The following is a 19,741-nucleotide window of genomic DNA, read 5'->3' as shown; positions in this document are numbered from 1 at the left end:
TTGTTCAGGGTCCTCGGGACTGCTTCTTCCCTCTTCTTCCCAGTCCTAACCTGCTCTCAACTGACTCTGAGGGCAGAATACATTTGATGAATTTAATCAAGCTAAGGTATAGTGACTGACAAGGCCTAATGGAGTATTAGGGTCAGGGGCCCCTGTATTATAATAAGGTGGCCATGATTTAATGTCCAATTGGAGGTTTTCTTTTCTTCCTTCCTTCCTTTCCTTCTTTCTTTCCTTCTTTCTTTCTTTCTTTCTTTCTTTCTTTCTTTCTTTCTTTCTTTCCTTATCTTTCTTTCTTTCTTTCTTTCTTTCTTTCTTTCTTTCTTTCTTTTTCTGGAATCAGTGCTAAACCAGATGAAATGCTGGATAAGAGGAATAAACATGATTCTCCTGGACAAGTTTAAACAATGGCCAACTTAATCATAATAGAGGACAATGTCTTAACCTAGGAATATATATCTTTAAAGGTAGAATTTTGATATCAGCCCCAGCAGAAAGTTGCTTTAGGTACACTGTTTAGTTTCTACCTTCCCTAAGTTAGTGGGGCTTCTTCCTGTCTTCCCACAGTGTCACTTCCATTCCAATATTACAGAGTGTGCATTGTCGTGCTGGTCCAAAGCCCAGAACAGTGACCTATAGTAAGAGGCTTTTTTTGTTTGTTTGTTTTAATTAAAAAAATTTTTTTTAATGTTTTTATTTATTTTTGAGACAGAGAGAGGCAGAGCATGAGAGGGGAGAGGCAGAGAGAGAGGGAGACACAGAATCCGAAGCAGGCTTCAGGCTCTGCGCTGTCAGCACAGAGCCCGACGCGGGGCTTGAACTCACGGACTATGAGATCATGACCTGAGCCGAAGCCGGATGCTTAACCGACTGAGCCACCCAGGCGCCCCTATAGTAAGAGGTTAATATCAGTAATCCTGCTATTACATGTAGTTGGTCTCCGTTAATATCTGTTGAGTGAATGAGAGTAAAAAAAAAAAAAAATGCTTACTTTAGAATTTGGGTCCTACATAGGAGAATAATATATTACCCTTGACAAAGAAAAGAATAGTATATACCCATGAAACTTACCCATGATAAACTTTTGGAGAAAGAGCTATTTGAGGTGGAATTCTCAGGATGCAATGTCAGGACAAGGACATTTTTCATATAGTCTGGGGCGGTGACATTATCCGCGAAGTATATGTTACTGTATTAAGAAGCACAAGTTCCTCATGAAAATTAGTTCCTCCAAAACCAGATATGGAGCTTCCACAATTCCCACAAACTATAGATCAGCCTAGAAATAGTTTAAAACATTTTTTCCAGTAGCCTGAAAAACTTTCTGCTTTCCCCCAGATAGGTTTATTTTCTCCTAACATGCTAAGTTGAGTAAGAGGGCTTAGGCAGTTGTCATTCACATACACAAGTGGAAAGGAAGATCAGAACACAAATACCTCTTTGAGGGAGTTTTTTAGGCTCTGGACATGCGAGCTACGGCTCGCTTTCAAGGCTTACTGACTTTTGGTTTATGTGTGGACTCTTTCTTTTCTTTAAGAAAGACTAAACATTTTCTCTAACACTGTCAGCTCCTTGATATTAGTGTATTGATCCTCGTATCCTCAGCTCCTAGGTGATATTTGGCACATTGTGGACCCTCAATACTGTCTGAGATTGTGCTGCAAGTCATATGGTTTCTAAGCTTCCAAATCATTTGAATGTTTTAATATGTAAAGAATCTAATATGTTGGAACTGCTATAACTAAGATGACCATCATTTACTATTCAAACGGTAGGTGAACACATCTATGCACTGAGGACTAGGTTGAATATTTTCCTCATATTATCACATCTAATCCTAAGAGCACTCCTATGAAGTGAGTATCTTTATTCTCATTTTACAAATGAGAAGATTTAATCTCAAGATTAAGTAATACCCAAGAGTCAAATGAACCACAAGTGTCAGAATTAGAATTTGAAACCAAGTTATGTCTATTTTCAAATGAAGCTCATTATCTACCAAAAACATAGCCAGGTGTCCTTAAAGACCAGTGACAAAGGAAGGCCTACACTTTTACCTCGGGTTGAGGATTCGCTAATAGTAAAATCACACCAACTTGGCTACATTGAGGACTCCTACCACAGAGCAAAGCAACTGTCAGAGCAGCTGTCGATGTGGTTGTAGGAGTGAAATGTTGATAACTTTGTCCTCTTTCCAGTATTTTGCAACTAAAAGGCTAAGTTGATTGATAAGACTATCTTCATGAACAAATAGTAGTCAAACAGACCTGCAGTCCCTATGTTTCCTTCCTCTTAACACTGTGACACGTACATTTAGTGTGGGTGAAATGACTAGGCAAATATGGGAAATATGTAGTGCAGTAACAGTGTCTAGGCTAAGGACAGACAGGTAATGATTAATGGTGCAGGCAGATAAGTGATGTCATACGATCTAGCTGATGGGGCAAGAAGCACAGGTGTACCGGTGACAACTTCTGTAAGTTTAATCTGACTCAGATACTACCTTGGCAAGGTTTGTAGGGTCTCCAACCATATTAGAAGATGAGTGGTAAAATATAACACTGCATATTATTTATATTTGAATTTAAAAAATAAAAATTGAGAAAGAAAGAAAGAAAGAAAGAAAGAAAGAAAGAAAGAGCAGTATCTCTGTACTACATTTATGTTTTAAAGAAAAAAGAAAGAAAGAAAGAAAGAAAGTATCTATCCTCCAGAATTTTCTCTCCTTTGCTCTAGGGAATTACAGAGAATAAAATTGCCACCCATGACTAAACCACACAGGGCAGAGAAGCAGTCATTTAATTGGAACTTTCCTCTTACAAAGGTGGCAAAGGGTAAGTCATCTAGGATCAAAGGACATTAGCAAAAGAAAGCAGAGATATGTCCCACATTCCTGAAAATAATGCTATTGGATTGGGTTATTAGTTGATTTATCACTGCCTGGAAAGACCTTAAAATCAGGCTGGGGACCAAGATCCTTGTAGATGAATGGACACGTAGATTTAATGGGTCATGAAACTTCTGTGTTTAGACATGATAGTGATATCAAAGATATGCATATCTGCTAAGGCTACAATCAATTAAACAAAAATGAGGCTGTGATGCAAGAATGAAACTTGATCGTACCGAATCCCATGTAAGTCAGTGCAAAACAAGAGAAAAGAGAATGTCTCTTCTGGAAATCCTGGGAGTATTTCCTTTCTGAAAAGAGAATTCTTTCCAATATTACACCTACTTGAATAGATCCACTAGAATAATCACAATATCTTCAGCCACTGCCCGGTCACCCTTGAGGGAGTTGATCGTGTCTGGTGTACCACACACAACAATCACTAGAGAAGAGACAGCAAAACAAGGAGAGAAATACACAATGGTGTACATTCAAACATGTGGGAACCAGGCGCCCGAATCTGAACCCAGTATGTCTGTGCTACATTTATGTTTCAAGGTTAACACCAATTCCTCAATTACTCTCTCCCTTGCTTTTTTCCGTTTACAGTCATAGAGTCTGAGTAGAGCTGCATGGAATCTTAAAAAGAACCCTCTAGTCCATTCCCTTAACTTTATTGATCTAAAGAGACTGGAAGACAAGATGTCAAAGGGTTAAAGAACTAGGAGATGACAGAGCTCTAATATGCAAGTTTATGAATCCAGCTCAGTGTTTATTCCGTTATACCAGGTTAGAGGAGTTACATAAACTATTTTCATTGATAAGCGCACCTCACCAATTGTTAAGTGGTTCAAAAAGTTATAGTAAAATTAATGGGTGAATTTATGTCATGTTCCTGAACAAGCCCATGTTCCTTGGGCTTTGCTTGTAGCTTCTTAACTCAGAACTCAGTGATTTCAGTGGCAGGGTTCAATCTATGCTGTGAGCTCTCGTACTCATTGGAATCAGATTTCCCAAATGCATGACTCTATGAGATAGAGGAGTTGGGGTACATTGGATCTTTTTATATACTATGTTGTCCAATAAACTCCTTAGAGACATGAATACTTCTTTTTCCCCCCACATCTTGCCAATGATTTGTACGTGGAGGGTTCTGATTATGGCAAATATTTAAATAATGACAGTAGATGATGATTTGAGTGATGCTAGGAATTCTTACCAAACAAGCATGTTCCCTCATAAGAAATGTCCACAGTTGATCCCTTTGCTTCTGATTTATTCTTATTTGTAAAGAGAATTCTTGGAAAGTGAAACAAATCACCTCACAGCTTAGTGAGCATGATTTTATCCCACATTTGACCTGTCACTGGGAGATGACTAGGCATGTGGGATATACATTAGAGGAAAATGAGATGATATGCTAACCTTGTAGTTTTGCTTTAGGCCAGATAATCAGTAAACATATCCTCTTGGTCATCAGGGGACCAGGGTTCAGAATGTGTGAGGATTAGTCATAAATCCAATAATAGATTAGATTGAAGTGAATTTAAAAAGCAGTTTATCGGGGCACCTGGGTGGCTCAGTCGGTTAAGCGTCCGACTTCAGCTCAGGTCATGATCTCACAGTCCGTGAGTTTGAGCCCCTCATTGGGCTCTGTGCTGATGGCTCAGAGCCTGGAGCCTGCTCCAGATTCTGTGTCTCCCTCTCTCTCTCTGCCCCTCCCCTACTCATGCTCTGTCTCTCTCTGTCTCAAAAATAAATTTAAAAAAACATTAAAAAATAAATAAATAAAAAGCAGTTTATCGATGGTGGGTCATGATATCATTTTGGTTTATACAAGCTAGACTTTAGCATCATTATTACTTTCATGACGCTAATGTATTTATTCAACACTACTTTTCTCCTTTCTCTCATAGGAAAAGGTTTTAATCGGCAGAAGGACTAATATAATGGAGTTGCATGCAACTGCCAATCTCCCCAGATAAACAAAATATATAGAGGTAATGATGATAACTCTGTGCTGGTAGATTTGGCAAAATGACTCTTAAAGATGTAGTAGTTGTGAGGAAGAAGTTGGCAAAAAATTATCTCCATGTCCCCTTACCATTGCTTTTCCTGTTCTGGTTCATTAAGATATCCTGAAACTGGTCATTTCCCCTCAACATATCCTTGAAGCTAAGTTCCTGAGAAAAATAGGAAACTCCAGCCTCCAGAGCATTGAGGTACCTAGAACAGAGAAAAGAGAAACTCTAAGAAACCAGTTTGGTTTCTGCATGACCTTCCATGTTGTTTGCTCATTGTTTACAGATCTGTTCTGGGACTTGTTCATCTAAACTTCATTTCCACAATCAACACAACCGATGATACACATCATGAAATCAAGAGTTTGGATGGTGGGATCTAGTTTGGTAAAGATATAAGGATAAGTTTTAGGGCATCTTCATGTATATATACAAATAGGAGACATTTGGTGGGTTGTTTATAATAGCTTCCTGCTATCTGCAGAAGGAAGGCTACTTTGCTCTATAAACCCCATTATCACAGATAAGTTGAAACCTTTGAGTCTACAGTGCAAAAATTCAGAGTTGATAGGAATCATTTATCTTCCCAATGAAATGGACCTTTGTGGGCTCTAAGCTCACCTCGAAATTTCCAGGATGAGGCCTTAAGGTTGACTCTTTAGGTCCCTAGATGTGCATTCCCAGTGGTACCCTTACTATTCCGCATACTTAGGTGGAGAGAGACTGCAGAAGCAAGCAGCATCGTGGTGGTGTAGACAGTAACACAACCAAAAGATTCCTTCTGCCACCTGTGCTGGAGTCGTGTGAACCTTGTAATTTTATTTTAGCAATGGTGCCTGATATCCTGCTCTCCTCCCGCTCCACTTATTCCTCTGAGCGATCATGAGACAAATTATTTCTAACTAGCTGGAGGTATTGGCAGAATGCATATTCTCTGGTATCACATCTTTCACAGTAATGTGAAAGCAGTAACCATTGTTTTTCACTTTCCTTATCTGTAAAATGGAACTTGTACTTGTTCTCCTTTCTTTAGAGGATTTACTATAGGGGATCAATAAAAGTAACGTGAAAATACTTTGAAAGCTAGAGTGCCGCAAATGTGATACATGTTGATTGTATTTATACCATGTTTCCTTTGGCCCTTTTGCGTTTATTTGTGTGTTAGAAAGTGGGCTGGTGTCCATTCCCAGTGCTGTTTCAGATGGAAGGTGCATCTGATAATAACCGGATGGCCTGCCAGGATTCTGTGGCCTCTCTCTATGGCAAGTGCCAGAAGCATATTAATGGTCCTGCTCACCAGAAACAGTCCTCAGTCTCGGTGCCATTTTTGAAAACATACGCAGTGTTCCAAGAAAAATTTTTGAATGGCAAATTATTGGCCTTCCAAAAGTTAACCAAGAAGTATATCAGCTTCCTAGCTGGAGACAGCAGCCTGGTTAAAGTCTCTTTGTAGTCACAAGATAATCCAAAACTCCCAGCTGAAATCATGGGATAGTTCAAATCTGTGTCAAGGCTATGCCAAGAGGCAAGAAAGAAACAAACATCAGGATTAACTTCAGTAGCACAAATACAATCCCTCTTTAAACTGTTTCAAACTGTTTCCTGTGGTTGGTTATAAATGGTAAGTAAGAATGAAATAGGGTCACTCAAGCAGGTTTCTAACTTAAATAGGTGTCCCTCCCACACAGGTAAATTTTAAAACGTTTATTGAGCATATGTTATGTTTTAAGATACTCTGCATCTTTTCATGTATAATGTGGCTTGGTTCCAATTTATTCTAAAAGGAGGGGGTGGTCATAACATCGGGGTGGGACATATGGCCTTTGGGGAGTAGGGCTAAGAAAACAGAGGATGGGCCATCATCAGGGCCTTGACATATGCCAGAAATGCTGTTCCCCTTGGCTCTTTGCCTGGCTGACTCTTATTCATGCATCGGGTCCTGGATTAAAGATCCCTTCAGCCATCAGAAAAACACTTCACTGATACCTGCGACCAGGTAATTTTTGGGTCAGTGTGTGTTTACTATCTGCCTCCTCCACTAGACTGCAAGCTCCATGAAGGCACAGATCACATCTGGCTTATTCACCTCCGTATCTCCAGTCTGCCTGGGTCATATGTGCACCGTCAATGTGCACTTGATAAAGGAAGGAAAACAAAACCTCCCTTTTATCTTGAGCGCTAGGTGTCCTGCTTGCACTTACACTCCCTGTGTTCACAGTCAAATTTATCTTTTCTTTTCATTTTTCAAAACCATTCTTCATTTCTTTTAGTGTTTTTTGAACACTTTCCATCCCTCACTCTGACATCCAGTCAGGTATCAAATCAGTTACCAGTTATTCTACCCTTAAATATCTTTAAAGGCTCTCCTTCCTTTCCATGTCAACTGCTTACATGCTAATTCAGCTCTCCTCCTCCCCTGATGACTTTCCCCATCAGTGTCTCCTATGTGCTCTAGTCTTTCCTGTACACTGTTATCACTTATTCTTCCCAAAGTTGAGCTGCTTCTTTATTTTTTTTTATTTTTATTTTTTATTTTTTTTTCAACGTTTTTTATTTATTTTTGGGACACAGAGAGACAGAGCATGAACGGGGGAGGGGCAGAGAGAGAGAGAGAGACACAGAATCGGAAACAGGCTCCAGGCTCCGAGCCATCAGCCCAGAGCCTGATGCGGGGCTCGAACTCACGGACCGCGAGATCGTGACCTGGCTGAAGTCGGACGCTTAACCGACTGCGCCACCCAGGCGCCCCGAGCTGCTTCTTATGGCACTTCCCTGCACCATCTAAGTTGTTTCTGACGCAAATCTAATTAAATCTGCTTCCCTCACCTGGAACTCGTGACCTCCCCAATACAGCCCTACTTAATTTTTCTAGTTTTATCTGTTATCCCCCTACTCATCTCTTGCACACTGGTTGATACTGACTTTCACAAAATGTCTACACTTCTCTGCTTCTTTGCTTTTACACCCACTTACCCTCTGCCTGGCTGGGATCCTTAACTCCTCATCTCCACTCATTAAAATCTCACCTATGCTTCAACACTCAACTCATATACCATCCCCTTCAAGAAATCCTTCCCCTCTTGAGCTAAACTCTTCCAACCAGAGGGAGCTCCTTTCTTCTCTGAACCCCACAGCTTCTTGTTTGTGTTTCTTCAGTTGAGCTTATTGTACTCTGCCTTGTCCTGGTTACCAATGTTCTTGTTGTCTTCTCTATTTTACTGGGCAGGGGGCTGTGTTTTACTTAATTTCTCTACTCTGACAAAACCAAAGTGCTTCTTTGCACACAAAAGGTTTCATAAATAGTCAATCAATTTTCCTACTCCTCCTTTCCTTCTGAGCACATTCTACGGCAAAGCAACAAGTGGTCAGATTAGACGACAACTGGGAATGAATGGAAGGAGGAGAATCTGTATTTGCCTGCATTTTAGTAGGGAAGATGAGCTGAGAAAGGGCTTCCGTGGCATGCAGTGGGTGTGAACATCTCAGAGTATTTGTACAGCTGGTAGGAGGTGTCAGAGGCAGACTTTGCAACAGAAATTTCAGAAATTTAATGTGACCTTCCAAAATCTATTGCATGGGGGTCCTTTAGCATAGTTTTCTCTGTGTAGACAAAGGTGATCCTTGATTCAGGGGAAGACTGAACAGATGAAACACAGGCAAAGAAGAGGGCTTTGGATTTAGGGAAGGTGTGATCTGGCAGAACAAAATGTTTCATGGTGGCGAGAATTACACTGAGTAAAATGAATGGAAGAATGAGGGTGATTTTCGCCAAGGCAGAAAAATGTTTTTATTGTAGAATATATTGGAAGCGTTTTTTTTTTTTTTCCTAAGCTGAAAAAGGCACCGTGCAAGGTACTTTAATATGTTAATTATATAATCCTCAGTGCTGTGAATTGAGTACCTTTCTACTTCCCTTATTCTGAGGACCTAAAGATAGAACAGAGCCCTGCTAATGCCCAGGGTGTTGTACTTTCCTGTCTGTTTCCTCTGCTCATACTTTAGTAAAGATTTCCTTCATTAACTCCTCAAATTATCCAAGCTCATTGTCTTCTCTGTTCCCTGTCAGGACTCTTTTTACCTATACCATGTTGCCTCTCAGGCTTAGATGTTAGTAACTGGACGTGAATAGCTACTGTCCTTCACCTCATGGTAAGCAAAGGTAGAGCTACCTGGACAAGGGAATGACACTTACAGAGGAGTAGCAAAATGTGAGGGTTCCAACACCTCTGATTGTGTTGCCTTGACTAGACTTCTGTTTGATAAATCATTTAAATAGTGATACCATGTCCTGACTTCAACTTACGGTGGCATTAAAACAACAAACCAGGGGCGCGTGGGTGGCGCAGTCGGTGAAGCGTCCGACTTCAGCCAGGTCACGATCTCACGGTTCGTGAGTTCGAGCCCCGCGTCAGGCTCTGGGCTGATGGCTCGGAGCCTGGAGCCTGTTTCGGATTCTGTGTCTCCCTCTCTCTCTGCCCCTCCCCCGTTCATGCTCTGTCTCTCTCTGTCCCCCAAAAAATAAATAAACGTTGAAAACAACAACAACAACAACAACAACAACAATAAACCAAACTACTTACTACATCTGGAAGGTGGAATATGTACACGAGGGCCCCACAAGGACACAGCCCATCTGTTTTTTATTCTGTAGGGGAAAAAAAGAAAAAGAAAAATCAGTCTCTGAAATAAAAGCAATGAGTAAATGGACAGGAAAGAAGTGGCAATGAAAAAGGCCTCTAGAAGGTTAGAAAGTAGGCCTCTGAAGAAAGGAGCAACTCATGGTGCCTTGGGTTGGGGACGGGACACTAAGGGATAAAGAAATCTGAGAAAGAGAAGATGCTGCAGGTGGAAGGAAGGGTATTCTGCTGAAGGTAAGAAGGATGAAGGTGAACCTGGGTTCTTTGTCAAGAGGAAGATGCAGGGCGGGATAGGAAGGACTGATAGACTGTACCATGAGACATACCTGTGGGCCAGACTGAGGAGAGGCTATATTTGGAGGCGCTTTGGGGGATGAGGGCAAGTTTTACTTTTAGGGAGGGCTATGAAACGGGGCGAAAGAGAACAAAATGCAGTGTGACAAGTTGGGTGACTATAGATCGTGTCTTGTACTATTTATGAAGAGGAACGTGATTAGGAACATCCCATCCCTAGTCTTAGAAAACCAGGGTATGCCTCCCTCTCAAGAGGTGGAAGGAAGAAATGCACACTCCTAGCATCATACAGTGGAGTTTGTTAAACTCCCCTCGCTCATCCCTGGCCCTCCCAAGATTGAGAATGACTGCTGTCATCAACCACTCTTCCCCATGTGAGTCTACCTGTCTGGTTGGTGTAATGCTATCGATTAAAGATTTAGAGCCATGGTTCTATGTCCAGTGCTCTGCTTCTAGGAGAACCTTTCCCTGGGTTTCTGTAGTAAAAAGGCTTCTCACACACCTTGCGGCCTCTGGAGAGCTTAGAACATTCTTTTGCTCCATAAAGCCCGGGCTGAGGTGGGGAGTTGGGAGGAGGGAGTAGGCAAGAATCTTTCCCCTCCCATTTCCACCCTTTAACGTTACAGTTACTACTTTAAAATTAGGTTTCAGATTCAGCTCTTAAGCAATTAACCCGTGACTGCATCTACGGTTATGACCTGAAACTGAGACCTCTGGTACAGGGCTTTAGAATCCGTCAGGTACTTCCCGAGGGACACAGAAGAAAACCAATTAATGCCAACATTCACATTTTTAAAAGGTTTTGGAAACAATTAAAAATAAGTCCCCTCCATAACATTGAAAGTGTAGAGCTAGAACGCAGAAGATTCTCCCGACCTTCCTGTATTCCCAGAGGGCCCTCATCTCTTGGGAAATATACGGGGATAAAGTCAGATTACCCTGTCTCCAAAACACTCAGCTATGTGGCTAGAGATGACATAAGAAATGCTCACAGACGGGTGCTCAAGTCTCACACCGTGATCTCCCTGTACTAAGAGGTGTGAGCTACACCTACAAAAGCATTTACTTACTGAAATTTCCCTGAGTAGGTCAAGACCTTCACAGGTGCTACTCCGGCAGTCACTTGACTTGTAAATCAAACTATTCGAATAGAGAAAGGTAGCATTCACAGTCACATTTATGCCTGTTATCCAGAAATGAGGGAAAAGAGAAAACATGTTATTTTTCGGTAGTTTATAGCCATGAGATTTACCTTTTGTCAGCTGATCCTGGGAAAAAATGGATACGCGTCTTCAGGCCCAGGAATATTTGAGTTCTGAGTTCTTATATCACTACCTGTCACTTCTTTCCTCTCTCTGTCTCTTTTATTTCTGCCTCTCTGTCTCTGTCTCTCTGTCTCTCTCTCAACAGCTTTATTGAGGTATAATTTGCCCTCCATAAATGCCACCCATTTTAAGTGTACAATTGAATGATTTTTAGTAAATGTGTATTTGTGCAACCATCCCACAACCCAGCTTGACAACATTTTCATTACGTTCAAGGCTCTCCTCTTTTCACAACTGCAGACTCAGCAAGTTTCCTGTACAGTTCTGGAGAGTGTTAGGAAAACAAAAATGTAGCCACTACAACATCTGTTCTTTCATGTTCCAAGGTGCTGGTTCTGTTTCCTGCCAACGTGCACACTGGAACCGCTGTGCTCTGTCCCCAAAGCCAAAGTGAACTGTGTCCATCATGGTCTAGGGTCTTGGGATAACAGATCGCCTTCAGATCAAGGCAAGAGCCTTGGTAATATCCCTTGGTATTGCTAGATACCATATTTTGGACGAGAATAAAAAGACAGCGGAACCATGTGACCAAGCTCTATCCCTTACATTTTGTCTCCTTCTGATAAAAAATATTCCACAGAAATGTTTGATTCCTAAGAGAGGCATCCTAATAGTGCCAAGCCCTTATACAGGAAGTCTGGAAACCTCAGCTGCTAGTTATACTGCTGGTTGCAGGGAGTGACGTTCTGAGTGTTCTTGCACCAGCCATTCGAATTTCTCTAACTTGGTTCCCTCAAATGTAAAATGGGATTAAAACCAGAATTATCAAATGTAATAATGTTGATACTTTTAAAAGAGTAAAGCATGTCAACAACAGAAGTTATTGTTCTTCTGAACATCCAAATAAGAATGTTTATTTTAAAAAAATGTTTATTTATTTTGAAAGAGAGAGAGAGAGAGAGAGAGGGAATAAGTGGGGGAGGGGCAGAGAGAGAGGGAGAGACAGAATCTCAAGCAGGCTCCACACTCAGCATGGAGCCCAATGCGGGGCTCAATTGGAGATCATGACCTGAACCGAAATTAAGAGTCTGATGCTTAACTGGCTGAGCCACCCAAGCACTCCCCAAATAAGAATATTTTTAAAGACAGAGACCTGTTCTTTCAAAGAATGAAAGTATCTTTGCATGTCTATAGCCACCTCAGAGGTGTGTCTAAGACTAGGAAGCATTTTACTTCTTGTCTTTTTTTTTTTGGGTGGGGGGAGTGTTAACTCAAGAACTCTTTCCTGAGACTGTTCAGTAAGAGATCTAAATAAGAGTTGCCAAGTAGGAGAGGTCAATGTAATGAGACCAAGAAAATTAATAGAAGAGGTGGGACCAGTGAGGGATTTAATAGCAACTAACACTTGCATATAGCCATAGGCCAGTCGTAATACTGCACACTTTACACCCTTTTTGTTACTTAATTCTTACAGCGGTAGGGAGCATATGGGGTCAATGAAACCAGGAAAATAGTATGAGTGAGGCTGTTGGGGACCAAGAAGAAAAGGAGAGGGCATGTGGGCACCGGGAGAAAATAGGGCTTGAGCCTGTCTTAGAAAGCAGCAAGAGGACTCAGGGAGTAAAGTGCAGTCTCGTACAGTCACATGATGAAAACAGGGCTTTCAGAAGACGACCACACCTGCAGCTGTTAATGTATACATTAGCTCCTCCTCCTCAACCTCTGTGAGGGCTCTGCTCCCTCTTGCCACCATGAGGAGCACTGAAGATGACTCACTTAAAAACCCTACTGTCCAGGCAGCCCATGCTGGATGGGCACGGCAAAACCCAAGTATAAATCCTGCACAGGACCTAGGAGAAGGGAAATTCACATCCATTGAGTGTGATCTCAGACAAGTGACTTCATCTATGGGGCCCCGGTTCCTCATCCATTGGTTGGTAGAACAGAACTGGATGATCTCTGTCACTAGATGCCTAGCATTAGGCTGTGTTTTTCGGCATGCATTATTTCAATCCTTAATCCTCCCCTGAATCCTATGAGGTTAATTGATACTTTGTCTTCCTAGTTTAAAAATCAGAAAATGGAGGTCTGGAGAGGTAGATTAACTTGCTTAGGGGGACACAGCTGGGGTTTTGAACCTAGGACAGTCTGATTCCAGAATCTGATATGCTATAGAATAGCAGTTTGCAAAGTGTAGTGTAATTTGGTAGAGGAAGAGGAGGATCTCTTCCCCTTTATCTCCCCAAATCCCAAGTGATTTCTCAAGAAAATACTGAAATATTTTCAGACAACATAGTGACTTCATATCGAAGCTTAACTTTTATTTTTTATTTATTTATTTTTTTATGGCTTTGGTGGATTTTATTTATTTATTTATTTATTTATTTATTTATTTTATTTATATATGAAATTTATTGTCAAATTGGTTTCCATACAACACCCAGTGCTCATCCCAAAAGGTGCCCTCCTCAATACCCATCACCCACCCTCTCCTCCCTCCCACCCCCCATCAACCCTCAGTTTGCTCTCAGTTCTCAACAGTCTCTTATGCTTTGGCTCTCTCCCACTCTAACCTCTTTTTTTTTTTTTTCCTTCCCCTCCCCCGTGGGTTCCTGTTAAGTTTCTCAGGATCCACATAAGAGTGAAACCATATGGTATCTGTCTTTCTCTGTATGGCTTATTTCACTTAGCATCACACTCTCCAGTTCCATCCACATTGCTACAAAAGGCCATATTTCATTTTTTCTCATTGCCACGTAGTATTCCATTGTGTATATAAACCACAATTTCTTTATCCATTCATCAGTTGATGGACATTTAGGCTCTTTCCATAATTTGGCTATTGTTGAGAGTGCTGCTATGAACATTGGGGTACAAGTGCCCCTATGCATCAGTACTCCTGTGTCCCTTGGATAAATTCCTAGCAGTGCTATTGCTGGGTCATAGGGTAGGTCTATTTTTAATTTTCTGAGGAACCTCCACACTATTTTCCAGAGCGGCTGCACCAATTTGCATTCCCACCACTTTAAGTATGTTCCTTCTATCCCGACTTTCTCAAGGGTTTTTATTAAGAAAGGGTACTGGATTTTGTCAAAGGCCTTTTCTGCATCGATTGACAGGATCATATGGTTCTTCTCTTTTTTTTTGTTAATGTGATGTATCACGTTGATTGATTTGCGAATGTTGAACCAGCCCTGCATCCCAGGAATGAATCCCACTTGATCATGGTGAATAATTCTTTTTATATGCCGTTGAATTCGATTTGCTAGTATCTTATTGAGAATTTTGGCATCCATATTCATCAGGGATATTGGCCTGTAGTTCTCTTTTTTTACTGGGTCTCTGTCTGGTTTAGGAATCAAAGTAATACTGGCTTCATAGAATGACTCTGGAAGTTTTCCTTCCCTTTCTATTTCTTGGAATAGCTTGAGAAGGATAGGTATTATCTCTGCTTTAAACGTCTGGTAGAACTCCCCTGGGAAGCCATCTGGTCCTGGACTCTTATTTGTTGGGAGATTTTTGATAACCGATTCAATTTCTTCGCTGGTGATGGGTCTGTTCAAGCTTTCTATTTCCTCCTGATTGAGTTTTGGAAGAGTGTGGGTGTTCAGGAATTTGTCCATTTCTTCCAGGTTGTCCAATTTGTTGGCATATAATTTTTCATAGTATTCCCTGATAATTGTTTGTATCTCTGAGGGATTGGTTGTAATAATTCCATTTTCATTCATGATTTTATCTATTTGGGTCATCTCCCTTTTCTTTTTGAGAAGCCTGGCTAGAGGTTTGTCAATTTTGTTTATTTTTTCGAAAAACTAACTCTTGGTTTCGTTGATCTGCTCTACAGTTTTTTTAGATTCTATATTGTTTATTTCTGCTCTGATCTTTATTATTTCTCTTCTTCTGCTGGGTTTAGGCTGCCTTTGCTGTTCTGCTTCTAGTTCCTTTAGGTGTGCTGTTAGATTTTGTATTTGGGATTTTTCTTGTTTCTTGAGATAGGCCTGGATTGCAATGTATTTTCCTCTCAGGACTGCCTTCGCTGCGTCCCAAAGCGTTTGGATTGTTGTATTTTCATTTTCGTTTGTTTCCATATATTTTTTAATTTCTTCTCTAATTGCCTGGTTGACCCACTCATTCGTTAGTAGGGTGTTCTTTAACCTCCATGCTTTTGGAGGTTTTCCAGACTTTTTCCTGTGGTTGATTTCCAGCTTCATAGCATTGTGGTCTGAAAGTATGCATGGTATGATTTCAATTCTTGTAAACTTATGAAGGGCTGTTTTGTGACCCAGTATATGATCTATCTTGGAGAATGTTCCATGTGCACTTGAGAAGAAAGTATATTCTGTTGCTTTGGGATGCAGAGTTCTAAATATATCTGTCAAGTCCATCTGATCCAATGTCTCATTCAGGGCCCTTGTTTCTTTATTGACCGTGTGTCTAGATGATCTATCCATTTCTGTAAGTGGGGTGTTAAAGTCCCCTGCAATTACCACATTCTTATCAATAAGGTTGCTTATGTTTATGAGTAATTGTTTTATATATTTGGGCGCTCCGGTATTCGGCGCATAGACATTTATAATTGTTAGCTCTTCCTGATGGATAGACCCTGTCACTATTATATAATGTCCTTCTTCATCTCTTGTTACAGCCTTTAATTTAAAGTCTAGTTGTCTGATATAAGTATGGCTACTCCAGCTTTCTTTTGGCTTCCAGTAGCATGATAAATAGTTCTCCATCCCCTCACTCTCAATCTAAAGGTGTCCTCAGGTCTAAAATGAGTCTCTTGTAGACAGCAAATAGATGGGTCTAGTTTTTTTTATCCATTCTGATACCCTATGTCTTTTGGTTGGCGCATTTAATCCATTTACATTCAATGTTATTATAGAAAGATATGGGTTTAAAGTCATTGTGATGTCTGTATGTTTTATGCTTGTAGTGATGTCTCTGGTACTTTGTCTCACAGGATCCCCCTTAGGATCTCTTGTAGGGCTGGTTTAGTGGTGACAAATTCCTTCAGTTTTTGTTTGTTTGGGAAGACCTTTATCTCTCCTTCTATTCTAAATGACAGACTTGCTGGATAAAGGATTCTCGGCTGCATATTTTTTCTGTCTAGCACCCTGAAAATCTCGTGCCAATTCTTTCTGGCCTGCCAAGTTTCAAAAGAGAGATCAGTCACGAGTCTTATAGGTCTCCCTTTATATGTGAGGGCACGTTTACCCCTTGCTGCTTTCAGAATTTTCTCTTTATCCTTGTATTTTGCCAGTTTCACGATGATATGTCGTGCAGAAGATCGATTCAAGTTACGTCTGAAGGGAGTTCTCTGTGCCTCTTGGATTTCAATGCCTTTTTCCTTCCCCACTTCAGGGAAGTTCTCAGCTATTATTTCTTCAAGTACCCCTTCAGCACCTTTCCCTCTCTCTTCCTCCTCTGGGATACCAATTATGCGTATATTATTTCTTTTTAGTGTATCACTTAGTTCTCTAATTTTCCCCTCATACTCCTGGATTTTTTTATCTCTCTTTTTCTCAGCTTCCTCTTTTTCCATAACTTTATCTTCTAGTTCACCTATTCTCTCCTCTGCCTCTTCAATCCGAGCCGTGGTGGTTTCCATTTTGTTATGCATTTCGTTTAAAGCGTTTTTCAGCTCCTCGTGACTGTTCCTTAGTCCCTTGATCTCTGTAGCAAGAGATTCTCTGCTGTCAGCTATACTGTTTTCAAGCCCAGCGATTAATTTTATGAGTATTATTCTAAATTCACTTTCTGTTATATTATTTACATCCTTTTTGATCAGCTCATTAGCTGTTGTTATTTCCTGGAGATTCTTCTGAGGGGAATTCTTCCGCTTGGTCATTTTGGATAGTCCCTGGCGTGGTGAGGACCTGCAGGGCACTTCCCCTGTGCTGTGGTGTATAATTGGAGTTGGTGGGCGGAGCCGCAGTCAGACCTGATGTCTGCCCCCAGCCCACAGCTGGGGCCACAGTCAGACTGGTGTGTGCCTTCTCTTCCCCTCTCCTAGAGGCGGGATTCACTGTGGGGTGGGGTGGCCTGTCTGGGCTACTTGCACACTGCCAGGCTTGTGATGCTGGGGATCTGGCGTCTTAGCTGGGGTGGGTAGGCAAGGTGCACGGGGGCAGGAGGGGCAGGCTTAGCTTGCTTCTCCTTAGGTGATCCACTTCAGGAGGGGCCCTGTGGCAGCAGGAGGGAGTCAGATCCGCTGCCGGAGGTTTGGCTCCACAGAAGCGCAGAGTTGGGTGTTTGTGCGGAGCGAGCAAGTTCCCTGGCAGGAACTGGTTCTCTTTGGGATTTTGGCTGGGGGATGGGTGGGGGAGATGGCGCTGGCGAGCGCCTTTGTTCCCCACCAAACTGAGCTCTGTCGTCCGGGGGCTCAGCAGCTCTCCTTCCCTTTGTCCTCCAGCCTTCCCGCTTTCTGAGCAGAGCTGTTAACTTATGACCTCCCAGCCGCTAAGTCGCGCTTGCTGTCGGAACACAGTCCGTCAGGCCCCTCCGCTTTTTGCAAGCCAGACTCGGGGGCTCTGCTTGGCCGGCGAGCCGCCCCTCCGCCCCGGCTCCCTCCCGCCGGTCCGTGGAGCGCGCACCGCCTCGCCGCCCTTCCTACCCTCTTCCGTGGGCCTCTCGTCTGCGCTTGGCTCCGGCGACTCCGTTCTGCTAATCCTCTGGCGGTTTTCTGGGTTATTTAGGCAGGTGTAGGTGGAATCTAAGTGATCAGCAGGACGCGCGGTGAGCCCAGCGTCCTCCTACGCCGCCATCTTCCCTTTCCCCCCGAAGCTTAACTTTTAAACTTAACAATTCCCAAACCCAAGTGCAGTTTCTCATCTTTCTCCTGCCTGCACCTCCACCCCAGCATGATATCTCAGGGCTGGGAAGATGGATGGAATGCCAAGGCATACAGAGTAATCTCAGAACCTTTTGTCTTCTACCTAGGGCTTTGAAGAAGGAGTTGGACCAAAGGGAATCTGAATATAGGTGCTGGAGCCTAGGAAAGTGGCCCCCTTAGCACATGAGATCATTTGGAGGGTATGAACTGGGTGTGCCTAGCCAGGAAACATACATCCTTGAGAAGGTGATGTCCTAAGGCAGAAAGAGTCTCTTTTTGCATGTTGTCTATCAAATCCCATGTGTTCTTCAAAACTCACAGACGTTTCCTAAGTACTAGGAAAAAATATTGTTTTCTTACATTTGGACATAACCCACAACATTTGAACTCTTAATTTTCTTCAGTTTAGTCCTTAAGTATATGTCTTAGAATTTCCCCCAAATAATAATGCTCAGTATGTTTAGAACACGAACCTATCTTTCCATCACAACCTGTACTTCTTGAGTTTCTCATGCATGAACATCCATCTAACAAAATGCATCATTAAATACAAAACTCTGGGCATCACTGTTTATTCTTTCATCCCCCTCAAAATTGTCCACTCATTTAATCTATTCAACCACCTCACCACTCATCCACTCATGACTCTATTATATATGAGTATATATATTATACATATAATATATATGGTTTTTATTTTAGAGAGAGTGAGTGCACACAAGCAAGGGAGAAGGGCACAGAGAGAGAGAAAGAGAGAGAGAGAGAGAGAGAGTCTTAAGCAGGCTCCACACTCAGCCAAGAGCCAGATGCAGGGCTCGATCCCACAACCCTGGGATCATGACCTGAACCGAAATCAAGAACTGGACGCTCAACCAACTGAGCCACCCAGGCGCTCCATGAATCTATTTTATAAATGAGATGAGTAGAACTTAGAATAAATAACTCACTTGATAAAGTGTTTATAATTAAACTAGTGATAGGTGGATCAGGAATTCAAATTCAGGTTATATGAGTCCAGAGATCAAAATCTTACCACTATACTACACTCTTTATTTTATATCCTGGTAACTTGTTCAGGTAACAGTGGCAACAGCACAGTAATAACACAACTTTAACATCCTCAACAAAAACAACAACAGGGATGACAATAAAACCACCGCTACTTATTGAATTCCTAATTATGTTTCAGTCTGTGTATTGGGTACTTTATATGAATTTCCTCATTTAATTCATACCATATCCACACGAGGTGACTACTATCTATTGTGATTTTATAGCTAAGGGGATTGAGGCTCAGAAAACTTAAGTAATTTGCTCCAGGTCACTGATGATAAATGGTTGGACCCAAAGCTGGAATATGAACAAAGAGCTGTCTGGTTCCAAATCTCTGCTTCTCACCATCGTGTTTCACTGGCTCATTTTAATGAGAAAGTTAGTTCATGGTGGGTAAAGATTATACAGCGTCCAGACAGCTGGAACCAGACAGATAGGGGTTGGAATTTCGTATCAACTAGACAGCCTGTATGACTTCAGCAAAGTTATGAAGCTTCCACTGTGAAACCGTGCCAATAATGCCAATCTTACAGAGCTGTGGTGACGAAGGACGCCATATATCTTACCTAGGACATGATAGGTACTCAATAAACAAGGAAGCCAAGGCTCAGAGAGACTAAGGGAAAAAGCTCACCCAGGGTCACAAAAAGAGAAAGCTCTGGGGCCAGGACTCCAATACAGGTCCCCAGAATTCAAATCAAATTTTCTTTCCATGATGCCACAGTCTTGGTAAATAAGGGGATTTTATT

The 19,741-nt window shown here is 41.8% G+C and overlaps 1 protein-coding gene across 6 annotated transcripts in view; it reads right to left on the bottom strand.

Annotated features, from left to right (window-relative positions):
* GUCY2C (guanylate cyclase 2C) overlaps positions 1-19,741 on the bottom strand; it is a 146,707-nt gene that overhangs the window by 53,016 nt on the left and 73,950 nt on the right. For all 6 annotated transcript variants that reach the window (XM_040488846.1, XM_040488845.1, XM_040488849.1 and 3 more), the window contains 6 exons: positions 10,913-11,025; positions 9,492-9,556; positions 6,209-6,424; positions 4,995-5,116; positions 3,236-3,332; positions 1,072-1,189 (listed from right to left, as the gene is read on the bottom strand). In XM_040488846.1, coding sequence (XP_040344780.1) covers positions 1,072-1,189; positions 3,236-3,332; positions 4,995-5,116; positions 6,209-6,424; positions 9,492-9,556; positions 10,913-11,025 — 731 coding nt within the window. The remainder of the gene's footprint in view (positions 1-1,071; positions 1,190-3,235; positions 3,333-4,994; positions 5,117-6,208; positions 6,425-9,491; positions 9,557-10,912; positions 11,026-19,741) is intronic.

The sequence above is a fragment of the Herpailurus yagouaroundi genome, unplaced genomic scaffold, assembly GCF_014898765.1.
Source record: "Herpailurus yagouaroundi ecotype Mexico unplaced genomic scaffold, PumYag 166, whole genome shotgun sequence".
NCBI classification, from domain to species: Eukaryota; Metazoa; Chordata; class Mammalia; order Carnivora; family Felidae; genus Herpailurus; species Herpailurus yagouaroundi.
Note: the sequence above shows the minus strand (reverse complement) of the source record. Positions and strands in the feature narration are given on the sequence as shown.